The sequence below is a fragment of the Benincasa hispida genome, chromosome 6, assembly GCF_027475165.1.
Source record: "Benincasa hispida cultivar pf3 chromosome 6, pf3_genome.v1.1, whole genome shotgun sequence".
NCBI lineage: Eukaryota > Viridiplantae > Streptophyta > Magnoliopsida > Cucurbitales > Cucurbitaceae > Benincasa > Benincasa hispida.
Genome location: NC_143483.1, coordinates 52,459,180 through 52,472,738, shown reverse-complemented (window position 1 = coordinate 52,472,738; position 13,559 = coordinate 52,459,180). Strand labels below are relative to the sequence as shown.

The 13,559-nt window shown below is 25.2% G+C and overlaps 1 protein-coding gene across 1 annotated transcript; it reads right to left on the bottom strand.

The window, feature by feature from the left end:
• Nucleotides 1-3,214: 3,214 nt before the first annotated feature.
• On the bottom strand, nucleotides 3,215-12,633 carry LOC120080346 (auxin-responsive protein IAA16-like). Its single transcript, XM_039034989.2, has 5 exons — nucleotides 12,008-12,633; nucleotides 5,682-5,887; nucleotides 4,592-4,703; nucleotides 3,971-4,032; nucleotides 3,215-3,458 (listed from the first exon to the last, which is right to left on the bottom strand). Exons 1-5 carry the CDS (start codon nucleotides 12,271-12,273, stop codon nucleotides 3,421-3,423), a joined length of 684 nt encoding a protein of 227 aa, XP_038890917.1. The 5' UTR covers nucleotides 12,274-12,633; the 3' UTR covers nucleotides 3,215-3,420.
• Nucleotides 12,634-13,559: the final 926 nt, after the last annotated feature.

The window sequence follows — 13,559 nt, the reverse complement described above, 5'->3', positions numbered from 1 at the left end:
ATTCTTCTTTTTTTAATAAATTCTTGGGGTAAGGCCACAAGAACACCAAGATCAGCTCTAACTATATTTAGGATTTCAGTACTCATAAAGTTTGAATCAAATTGGGAATGATCCTATATCAATTTTGTACAAACATTAGTGTTCTGTTTCAAGTTTAGTAATTTCAGACATTCCATGAGTTTTACATCGACAAGTACAGAACCTACAATCGCATCTTCCTTTCCGCTGTTTGCATTTCCCATACCAAATATCTTAGTTCAATTCTACCACGAAAGTTTGATAGTGTTCTGTCACACAATATATTTTTTTATGACCATTTGTAGACCTTATTGGGTATCAAATAACATTTCTTTTTGTATTAGACTAAAGTTGACTACACGTCTTTCCCTTTCCTCCTCTGTTGATCCTTCTTATAAATTGAATTATTAATTTCTCAATCTATTTGTGTGAATATCTCTGAAGGCACCAACTCATTTTCATTTTCTACATTTGACTTTTCTCCAAATAATTCATCAATTTCTACCCCAATATCATTGTCTTCATCATTTTCAGGTTCAAAAATGACTAAATCTTTGGGATGCAATATCATATTTAACTCATTCGTTTACTTTTGTTAAAATTAAGAAAATATTACTCCAAATTTTAAGTCCAAACTAACATCCCAAGATCAGTCCAAATCCAACATTAATCCAAACTACTAATTTACTTAATAGCCAAGATTAATCTAAATTTACACCCGAAAAACAAAAACAAAAACAAAATTACAGCTCAATCCAAATTAAAACAACAAACTCCAAATAACAATCTGAATTTCGACTCCAAACTCAACGATCCAAAAACCAATATTTGTCCAAATTTTAATCAAAACAAACCAACCCAAACAAAAACTCTAGATCTACAAATCTATTCATTCACACATTTTTTTTTAAAAAAAAAAAAAAACTAAATCAATGGGTATTAGCCACAATATTGAAAAAAAAAAAAAAAAAAAGAATATCTCATATGGTCGACAGATCAACAGTAGTGACAGGGGAGTAGATAGCTGACGGTGGAGGACAATCGTGGGCGGGAGAGGAGTGGAAGACATAAAATATTAAGGGAAGAAGGCAAAGGTAGAGTGATAGCTGAGAGGGGAAATGGGGGTTTTGGGGACCACGAAGTCGTGGACTCGGTCCACGAGTAAGGTAATTGTGGACCATGTCTATGAGTTTCTAAATGGTAGGCAGGTGGTAGGGTCAGCAGGAATCAAGTAGATCAGTAGCTATGTCATAGATCGAGTACACGTTTTGTTATTAGTTGTGGACATGGTCCACGTTCATTTAGCTATGTGTGGACCCCGTCCACGATTTTGTGTACTCGTGGATTAGGTCCACGATTTCACTACCTTATTTTTATCATTACTTTCCCTTCAACCCTATTTTTGTCAATTTTAAGGTTAATAATTGACTGTATAGCAATATTTTTAAATAATTCTAAATATAGCAAAATCTATCATTGATAGACTTCTACCAATGATAGGCCATATTCTTGATATATTCATATCAACACCTTATTTTAATACTTTGAGTTTGCTAATACTCAAAGTATGTAACATAAATTTCTCATTATGTTACATTTGCTAGTACTTTGAGTTTGATTGCTATATTTTGTAATTGCACCTTATTTTAATTCATCTTTTTATATATTTTTTAAGAAAAAATTTGGTTTGTTTTATGCAATTCTGATTTTGTTAGATGTTTCTTTGGATTTTCATAACCATTTTGTGATTTTGTGATGCAAACCATATAAACTCTTAAAAACAATACTTTTATATGTAGTTTATTCAAATTTTGAATTTAAAATTTTAAAACGTAGATATACATTTTAAAAATAAACCATTAACAACTATTGTATTTCATGTTGTCACTACTACAAAATCTACATAACTTGACACTTGTAGTTTTTAATTACTTGACGTTTCTGTGGAAAAAAGTCGAGTAATATGATTTTGGACAAAAAAATGTCAAGTAAAAGGGTTAAAAAAGTGGAGATTGACGGGATATTTTGGATATTTTTATGCGAACCTTTACTTGGCATAAGATCTTAACTGACATGATATGATATGATATGATATCATAATATAATATGTGATAAACTCAATTATTTTTGTTAATTAAAATATATATAATATAATATGTGATAAACGATATGATATGATACAACAAACTAATAATTATAAAAAAAAAAATTACCATATAAAAAAATTCATAAATTGGTTATTTTAAGGTAATATGATCGGTAATAGATTTTGTACTTTAGTTTTTATCTAGGCTAAATTGTATAATTATAAGCATAATGGTATCAACCTAAGAATCAACGTTAATTAGCATTTATTTCATCTTTTAAAGTTAAAGGTTCAACAGAAGTACTTATTTCGTCTATATGTATTGTTTTATGAAAAGTAACTAAAGTTGTGATGTGGTAGCCATATAATAATAATGTTGAGACTATTAGAGCTATTCTAATCACTATAGATTTCAAGAAAAAGAAAACAAACAAACAAAGTAGTTGTTATCATGCTAACCTATCTAAACTTAATCCTTCTAATAGTTTAAACATTTTTACTATATATATATATATATATTTCTTACTTCATATTTTGAAAGTCAATCACTTTAAATCATTTTTTAATAATTCATCTCTATTTCTTTAAAAAAAAAAAAAATTAATCCATTTTTAAGTACTTCTTATTTATTATCATCTAAAATCACTAATTTAAAATTTTAATTTTTGGAAGGTGCTTATAGAAAATTCAAGTTTATTTAAATGTAGTTTTTTCCTAAAGTTATTCCAACCACAACTATTAATATAATTGTCATGCTATTCATTATATATATCATGTGAAGCTTTCATAAGTGGTTTTTGGGCAGAGAAAAGTTGAAGGAATTTAATTATTCTTTCAGAAAGTTGATGGATTTTTTTTTCTTTTACAAGATAAGAAAAAGAAATCAAATATTTGATTTTGAGATTGACACAGTACAATTTTATGTTAGTTGAAAAGTTGAAGGAATTTATTTAGATCAATTTCTTCTCATCTGTATTATCTAACTTTTGCTTTTATATATATATATACGAATAGATTTTGACTCATACGTAATTATTTATCTAAATAAGAATACATACAACAAAGTTAAAAGAAATCATAAAACTAAACAAAGGGGCAGAAGAAAAAACAAAAACAAAAAGGAGGATGCAATATATAATGTGAAAGGTTAAAGTTTAAATAGAAATTGTACATAAAACCACTCTATGCTAATGTTGAATTTATACATCCTTACAAATTCAACATCAATTGTTCTTATATATATATATATTAATTAGAAGAAAAAAAAATTGAAAAATGGTACATAACAAACAATTTTTTATAAAGGCAAAAACAGCTCAGCTTCTGTTCTTTTGTTTCTCCATTGCTCTTGGTGCTGTCCATAATTAATTAAATCATAAAAAATCAAGAAGATACCCCAACAAGTATGTGTATAATTAATTTTATATTGATCTTTATTTCCCTTCCATGCATCTTTTCTTTTCTTTAATGTGATAATATTAATTATAAGATCATGAAATCATTGAAGTCCATTATTGTATTTTAAAAGTTAAAACTTATTTATTTTTCAAAAGATCCTCTTTTTGACCTTTTATTAATAAATAAATATAATTTTTAAAAACACTAAAACCTATTTGATAATCATTTAATCTTTTTGTTTTTATTTTTGAAAATTAAGTCTATTTTATCTACATTTCTTATGACGATTTGTATCTTTCTTAAATACGATGGTTAAATTCTTAGCAAAATTTCAAACACACAAAAACAACTTTTTGAAAGTTACTTTTTTTTTAATTCTCAAATTTTGACTTGTTTTTTAAACCATTTGTAAAAAATAGATAACAAAGTAAAAAAATTGGAGGTGGAAGTAATGAAAGTGTGACATACCTAATCCAATGGCTTCAGACTCTTTCATGATCCTCAAACGTTTGCATGAATCAACAAACATCCTAGGTCAAATTAACGTGATAATATAATTTGTGAGCTTTCAACATTTCCACTGATAAAATAAATAAATACATATATGTGGCTCCTGAGTTATATTCATAATATTAAATTTCCACCGATATGTCGATATTTTTAAATTTCTATGAGTTATTCGATATCAACATGAGAGGTGAAACGATATTTCCATTGTAATTCAAAAAAAAAAAAAATTAAAAAGCAATAAAATGACAATAATATTAATATAATATAAATAATAGATATACATATGTTAAATTATTTAAAAATCATAAAATATTTTTATAATTCTTTTAGAAATATCCATCGAAATTATCAACATTTTATTGATATTTCCATCAAAAATTTTGAAAAAGTAAGACTTCGATATTTCATACATTTTAAACTTTCTTATACTTGTATGGGTCGAAATTTTGAAATGAAGCCTATATTTGACATTTTAGTTTATCAGAATTAAACTCATATACTATAATGATTCAAACTTTATGAAGTTAAAATTTTGATAATAAATGCAAAATTTATTAAAATGAGAAAGAATAAACTCACTCCCATGGGACATCACCAACAAGCATCCAATCTCCATCTTTGTCTTCATAAGTGGGTACATATTCTGAGCCATTCAGAAGGTCTACCAATTTTCCTTCTGATTCACACTTTCCTGTCAATTGCCATTCAAAACATAACTAAAGTTTTCATCTAAAATCCCCCCAAATTACCTTTTGGGTTAAAATATATTTTGAGTCTCTTTATCTTCCGGTTCAACAAAATTTTGGTGTTTAGAGGATCGAACATCTAACTCTTAGTTGATGGTATGTATCTTAATCAATTGAACTATTAGTTATACTTAAGTTGTCGAAAATGGACTTTAATTAGTGTTGTACTCTAAAAAAACATGACTTCTAAGTGTGAATGAAATAATGAACCAACCTTAGAAACTTTTGAAAGTAACACCATTATAATTTATTTACTAATTCAATTCATATTTACAAAAATAATATCAAATTTCTAAAAGTACATAAACACTAAACCATGTATGAGAAAAAATGGTATCTTTTGGACATTAGTAGAATATGGGCCTTCTATTAGGGCCTCTTATGTAGTAAAGATTTAAACAAATGGAATATAATTGTAAATACAATAATTTAGACCCAAACTATTAGCGGTATAGTATAATGTAGAAAATTCTAAATATAAAAAATAAAAAAAAATAGCAAATTCATCAACTACTTAATCGCTAACACACAGTTCTGGGTCTAAAATATGAAAAGGACCTAACAATGTTGCAGGAGTTTGAATATAGGACCTTTTGAACCAACCTACACTTATACCATCTTAAATCACTGATAGACCAAAAAACTTATCTTGTGAATAAATGCAAATTTAATTATATCATATAACAGATCTTTCATACATATTTTAAAACTACTCTTGAAGTAGAAATGTATTAAAACATTTTATTTGCGAGCTTTCTATCCAAATTTTATTTTAGGTCACTGGTACATCATTTCAATTTTTTTTTTTTTTTTTTTTGAAATAAAGGGCAAAAAGTTCACGAGTTCCTTTTTAGTTCTACCAAAATTAAAATAAGGTGAGAGAGCATTCATAAAATTTACGAAAAGAAAAAATAGAAAATTACCAATAGTGAAGGAGCTAAACATATTTGCAAGGGCATGAGAGAGGTCTTTGTAGCTGCCGTATAGCTTCAAGTCCACCTTACGTAAATAAGGCGCACCGTCCATACTGACTTTTACGAACGACGCGCCACCGTCATCGCCGCCGTTCCTCGCTGCTCCCAAATTCTTCCTTGATGATCTAACTGGTGGCCAACCCACTACTTGTGCTCTGTTAATATTGCATTCCAAATAACCAAATCAAATTAACATTAACCAACCTTTTTTTTTTCTTTACTTAATTATATACTTAAAATAAAAAAGAAAATCATTGCTTTCGATTTATCTTAAAAAGTTACTTTTTATCTATATTGGTTAAATAATAATAATAATAAATTTAATGCAATAAAATCAAATATAATTATGTTATATTATATATTCACAATTTTAATAGTGACCTATTTTAAAATTTAGACTAAATTAATAAAAACATTCCCAAGCTTTATATTTTGGGTAAAAAATATCCCTAAAGTTTTAAAAGTTTCAAAAATACTCATAAACATCCAAATGAGTTCAAAATACTCTTACCGTTAGTTTTGGATGGAAACGGTTAAAGTTTTCTTTCAAAAATATCTATGAACTTTCGAAAAAATTCAAAAATACCTTTAACTTAAAAAAAGTTCAAAAATACTCCAACCATTAATACTTCAACATAAACCGTGACTCGTAAGAAAAATAACTTTAAAAATTTTTAAAATATGCTCTTACCATTAATATGGTGATCAATTTGTTTGAAGTTCTCCTAAATTTGAAAAGAACCAATTTTAAAACAAATTATATAAATATCCTCATTTTTTTCATATACATACTCTCATATTTCTCTTAATTGTCCAATTCTTAGTTTACACCAATTTTCTCAACAACCAAAATTTTAAGTTAAAGCATAAAATCCCACAAGATTTCACAAAACTCTAAAATCAAAATCTCCTCTTAAAATATACCAAAACGATAAATAGTCAAATAAAAAATGTATTTGGCTATTAACACACAACTACTATCATACAATTTTGTTAGAATATGCAAGTCATAAAATCATTTGGTGCTTTATTTATTATCTTTCTTGTTATTATAATTCACATACCTTAATTGAAGTGTACCATTTTATTTATTTATTTATTTTAAATAAACAAGTGTCAAACAGTTAACAAAAAGGAGAATAAGATTGTATTGAAAAAGGAAAGGGAGAAAAAGATGGAAAATAGAGAGGTAAGACGATATTAACAGTTTCTATCCATATAACAAGAATGATATTTTTTAACTTTTTTTTAGTTTTTAAAACTTAAAGGGCATTTTTTACACAAAGTGTAAAGTTCAGTGGCATTTTTAATAATTTAACCTAAAATTTACTGAAGGTATGAAGACCAAAACTGGATAGGATAATTGCAACGGGTAGTTTTTTTAGGGCTAATAATTAAATATGTAGTCACATTTTTTAAGAATTGCAAATATAGCAAAATTTATTGATGATAGAATCTATCTATCGGTAAAAGACTCTTATCAATAATAGAATATATCGTTGATAGTCCCTTATTAACAATATAGTCTATCATTGATAGACTCCGAGAGTTGTATCTAAATCTTGATACATCTGTAAATATATATATATATATATATATATATATATATTGTATTATTTTTACTAATACTTGTGTCTGATTGCTATATTTGTAACTGACTCTTGAAAATACGGAGACCAAAATGATTTTTTAACCATGATTATTTCAAGGTCTTCCTTCCAGTTTCTAAATGAATACCTTAATCTTTTAAAAAGTAAGATTAGTCTCAATAAGTTGGTCTTGAGGTCGACAAAGTCTTCTAAAACTAATGGTTTGGTAGGCAATGAGCATAATGTAAGGAGAGGGATCAAGAACAAAAAATTCACCAAAAAAAAAAAAAAAAAATGCGCCATGAATGCAAAAAATTTATTCTTTGTTAGGTTATTTTTTACTTCAAATTTTAAAATTTTATTTTATTAGTCATTAACTAAGAATTCGTGTCAGTTAGCTTCATCAACGAAGCTCAAAAATTGACACAAGTTCAACTTAAACTCGATCTAAGTTCGACTTAATAGATTACTTATCATTGGATCAACCGACATATATATATATATATATATATATATATATATTCTTCCTATATTATACTTTACATATTAAAAAAAAAGTCAACTTTTTAATATTATTTTTTAAATATATTTAGATGTAAATAATTATTAGTTAACATAGACAAAATTAAGTGTTAAAAACTAATTTAAATTTTAAGAGAATCAAATATTGAGCATTTATAATATCAATGATTTTATTAAGAAAATGTAATAAAAATATAAAATGAATTCAATAAAAATCAAACTTTAATAAATTTTAGTAATAGTTCATTGAGAAAATTTAAAATATACAAATAAAATTTAAAATTATTAAATAATTAATATTCAATTGGTTAATCTAATTGGTTAGTCCAAATTCAACTCAAACTCAACCTAAATTATAATTCAATGAGTCAAGCCCAAGGTTTGGGTCGTAGGCTTAACTAATGAATATTGGATCGATCCGGTTCAAGCCCAAATAATATCTTGAACCCTTAGGCTTAGGTCTGGAATAAACTTGGACCTTCACTTTTTAAATTTGGGATAAATTGAACCGGCTCATTGATGAATGTGATAGGCATGTATAGAACTTTATTGTGTTCAGTTTTTAGGTCCGATTCAAATTTATTAAAAGAATTAAATTCAAATAAAAGTATTCAGAAATTAAAAAATCAAAAGATAATATTGAGTCACATTTAATAATTTTTTGGTTTTTATTAATATTTAAATTTTAAAATTTGTGTTTGTTTTTTCGCAATCGTTTATACTGTGATTTTTAACCTTTGTAAAGAAAGATGTGAATTATTTAACCTTATTTAAAAAAAATGAGGTTTTTAAAGAAATACATTTTTAGCTTTCGAAACATAGTATAGATTTTGAGAACATTTATTTTTTTAAAAAAAAGTAAACAAAAAAAATATTGGTATTTATAAGCTTAATATTTAATAAAAACTAAAAATCAAATAGTTATTAAACAGAACCTATAAGTTTAGGCCTCATTTGATAATAATTTTGTTTTTAGTTTTCTATTTTAAAAATTTATGCTTATTTCCTCTTAAATTTCATACTATTGTTCTCATATATTTTGAAGAAACAATTAAATTATTAGTCAAATTCTTTTTTAAAAAATTTAAAAACAAAAACAAAACAAAATTTAAAAAAATAGTTTTCAAAATTTGGCTTAATTTTTATTTTGAAAATATTACAGAAAAGTGAATAAAAAGACAGATGAAAATAGTGTTTATAAACTTAATTTTCAAAAATAAAAAATCAAATACTTATCAAATTGAACTTTAGGAAAGAAAATCTGATTCAAAATAATCTTTTCTTTGTCTTCAAATAAATATATTATTTTAAGAAAAAATAATCAAGCAATCAACAATTACAATTTTTCAGTTTATATTCATTTTTGTTATTTAAAAAAAAAAAAAAAAAAAAAGTCAACATTGTAAAACTATTTCTAAATTTGGAGTATGCATCTTTTTGTTATAGTTTAGAAATATTTGGTTGGTGGGAAAAAAGTAAGATTCCATATGTTTTGTTATTTTTCTTCATTTTCCCGACAACCAACCAACCAAACCATTCAATCTTCTCACCCTTTCTTCTAACATCACCTTAACATAACTTTTTTTCTTTTCTTTTCTTTTCTTTTCTTTTTTTTTTTGACAATCCCAAGAAATCCTTTTTAATCATCTTCAATAATAATTCTCTTTCGTATATCTTTACTTTTATATTCCAACTTTTATATATATATATATATATATATATAAAAAGCATGAAATTGTTTTTTCTTTTTTTTTGAAAAATTCTTATAAATAGAAATTTTTTAAAATTATTTACACTTTGTACTTTTGAAACTTTTTGCTATAAAGTTTAAATATTTTTAAATATTTTTTTATATTTAAAAATGCCCATTTTTGTCTTATATTTATATTGTCTTTTTTTTTTTTTTTTTTTTTTTTTTTTTTACACAATACTAACAAATAAGTAGATTCCGAGTAAAGAATAGATACCTTATTTAAAGTGATTAGTATGCTAACCAATTCTCCTTCCTTCTAATTATTGTACTAAAAATGTAATAAAGAAAGAATATTCAAAATCCATAGTCTTGTATGGATTATTTTAGCTATGTCAAGCCAGCAGAAAAAAAAATAGTTTTTGAAATAATTGATATAGATATGTGTATTAGAAAAAAAAAATCTCCCATTAATTTTAAAATATAAAAAAATGTTTAAGCCCCGTTGGACAAGCATTCGTTTTTTGTTTTTGTTTTTTAAAATTAAATTTACAAACATTACTTACCCCTCTAAATTTCTTTCTTAGTTATCTTCTTTTTTACCAATAATTTAAAAAACTAAAGAAAAATATATTTAAAAACTTGTATTTGTTTTTAAATTTTAGCTAAGACTTTAATAATTGTACTAATAAAGATGCAAATCATTATGACAAATGTGGAAGAAACATACTTAACTTTCAAAATCGAAAACTTAAAACGAAATGGTTACTAAACGAACTCTTAAATTTTAAGATAACACTATAGATTGTTCCCACAAAAAAGAAAAAAAATAATAAATAACCTATTGTATGATAATATATATATATATATCTAATATCACGAGAGACACTTTTTAGTTTTGCGAGAAAATTTGTGACTAAATCTTCAAACGGTTTCATATATAATCGTGATTCATATTATACAGGTTAAAATATCATTTTGATATTTATAATTTGAGTATCGTTCTATTTTAATTCCTATGATATTATAGTTTAACGTATTATTACGATAAATTTAATTATATTAATACTTTAGTACAAATGTGAAAATTTAATATCTTCCCTTTTAATAAATCTTAAATTTAGCATTTCAAAATTAAATTTGATCAAAATTCATCCATTGAGTGATCATAATAATCTTCATGCCAGAAATGATAGTGTATGAATATGTCTCCAAATTTTATAAAGAAAATGTTAACCGAAATTTTAAATAAATAAACTAACATTAAAAATATTATTTTTAAGATTTATCAAAAGTTAAAAGGATTAAATTTACACATTAGAAAATATACATCACTATACTAAATTTAAATTTAGTAGGAATATGTCATCACAGGTATAAAATTTAAAATATTTTGTAGTTAACCCATTATATTTTTCCCTCCAAGAGAAAACTTTCATCTATATTCCTTTTTAATTCTTTTGACTTAAACAGTTATTTTATTTTAGACCTAATAGTTAACCAAATTAATTTGATTATAAACAAAATATATTTTGAACTCCAATATTTTCAAAATTGATATAAAAAAAAATAGAATTGACTTAAAATACCAACTTCATTGCTCCATTTTGATCTTAAATTTTTTAAATATTTATTTAAAAAAACGTAGAAAAAAACAGAAAAAATAAATTGAAATACAAATTGCTAAACGGTTTCAAATGCTCATGGGTGGGGATCAAACCCCATCGGTTTCAAATACTCATAGGTGGGGATCAAACCCCATCCATCAAGATTGATAGAAAAGTTGATGCTAGTCGAATTATGCTTATATTTACATTTTTTTCTTTTTTTGATAGCAATGAAAATACATAAATGATAGGGAAATTTTTACCAATAAAAAAATCACACTATTTAAAGAAATAGCAACAAAAATATTTTTAAATATAAAAAATAATTTAAAAAGTTAAAAAATATATATCTATCAGCGTCTATCCACTTCTATCGACGTCTATTAAGGAAGATTAAATTTTTTTTATTTTATGTAAATGGTTTTTCTTATTTTTCTTATTTTTGAAAATCTAAAAAATTGATGCCTCTTTTTCTTTTGAAAAGAGAAAAAATATAGTTTTCTTTTCAATTTCTTTTAGAAAACAAAGTTTATGCTTAATATAATTATAGTAATTAATCACCTATTTTTCCATGCCCAATAATGAAGTTTAATAAATTTTGACTCAAATATGAGAAAAAAAAACTGTAAATTTCACAACCTATTTCAAAATTACTTTTTTACATTCATGATATCGTTTTAAAATGGTTTAAAAATCTAAAAATCGAGACATGAAACAGGTAATAACTTATATACGAAAATTCAAAATTGACAGGTAATATAGGTTTTTTTAAAAAAATAAATAAACAAGAAAATTCAAATATATTTTTTTAAAAAAAAAAAAAAAATAGGCATGAGCATTATTGAGAGAGAGGGGAGAAAAAATTACTTGGAAGGAGGTTTAGCAAAATCGTTAGAGCGTTGCGAAGAATTCTTAATCTCTTCCAAATTCGTCGGCTCCTCCTTTACCGACGCCATTGTACAAGATAAATTAAGCTTCAAATCCACAGTTTCCATAAACCCTCTCTTCCCCGCCGAACTACTCTTCCCGCCGTTGACTTCGCCGCCATCGCCACCGGGCAAGCCTAGCCGTAGCTCCGTCTGCTCGAAATTGATTAGGATCGCTCTGTACTCATCGTTCTGCCCCGATTCCATTACTCTGCTATTACTCTGTTTTTTTTTTTATTTTTTTTCTTCGAATTCGAATGAAATTTTGCCCTAATTGTTCTGATTTTGCTTCTGAAATCGCTGAGATCGAGAAATTTTGTTTGTAGAACCGACGAATTTGAGATTTGGGGATTGGAATTGGATATTATATTAATTATTATGTTCTGCGAAATAGACCTCTTTTTTTTTCTTTTTGGAAATATGGGGGTTGGAATTTGAGTTGAAATGACGGTTTTGGGTATATAAATGTTGAGAAATGACTCTACGATATATGGAGAGGAAAGTGGGATTATTTTGGGAGTTTTTTTTTTCCTAATTCTTTTTAGGTTAAATTGTAAGTTTATTCCTAGTTTTGAAACTCTCACAGTCGTGTTTAATGTTCTAAAATTAATTAATTCTATCTATTAGATTTATGAATTTGTAATTTATGTCTCATAGGTAGTTGAACTTTTAATTATGTATCTAAATAATTATGTATCTAATAATATTTAGAGTTTGAAAAAAAAATCTAACAAATTTTTAATTTTTAATTATGTGTCATATGGTATTGATATTTTTATGAATTTTAAAATAAATCATGAATGTATCAAACACAAAATTACGGAGTTAGTATTTATCTAAGACACAATTTCTTTTTTTTCCCTATTAAAGCAATGGATTGAAAAACATGTTGAATACATTAAGTATCAATTGGATACAAAATTAAAGGACATCATAAACATTTCAAACACTAGGAAACATATAACTTTTTAACTTCATAAGTTTGTTATATGCAATTTTGAAGTTCAAAGACTAGACTTATAATTTAGATTTTAGTTTGAAATTTGTAAAACAATGGTTGGAAGTTATGTTCTTAGAAAAATTAGACATTATAGTAAATTAAAAATGAATTCTTGATTGATTAATCAATAATTTTTTTCAAAGCATTTAAGCAATTAAAACTCTTGTAATTGTCAATATTGTCTTTCTTTTACCTTTATAAATGCAATTCCATGTGAGACTAAACTTTTTATCTATAATAATATCATAAAAACTATCTTTAAATTGGTCAAAACTTACCAGGGCCGACTAAAAAGTGAAGGGTAGTTTTAAAATAATGGATCGAAATAGAAATTAGATCCAAACTATGAGGGTATATAGGTAATTTTATGCGTTAAAATAAAGTCGGATTTTGAATTAGCAAAATATGAAAAGCTAGTTCAAATTTAGAAATTTAGCTCTCCACTCATTGACATGAATAGAATATGCTAGTTTTCAAATTTTAATCAATTCTT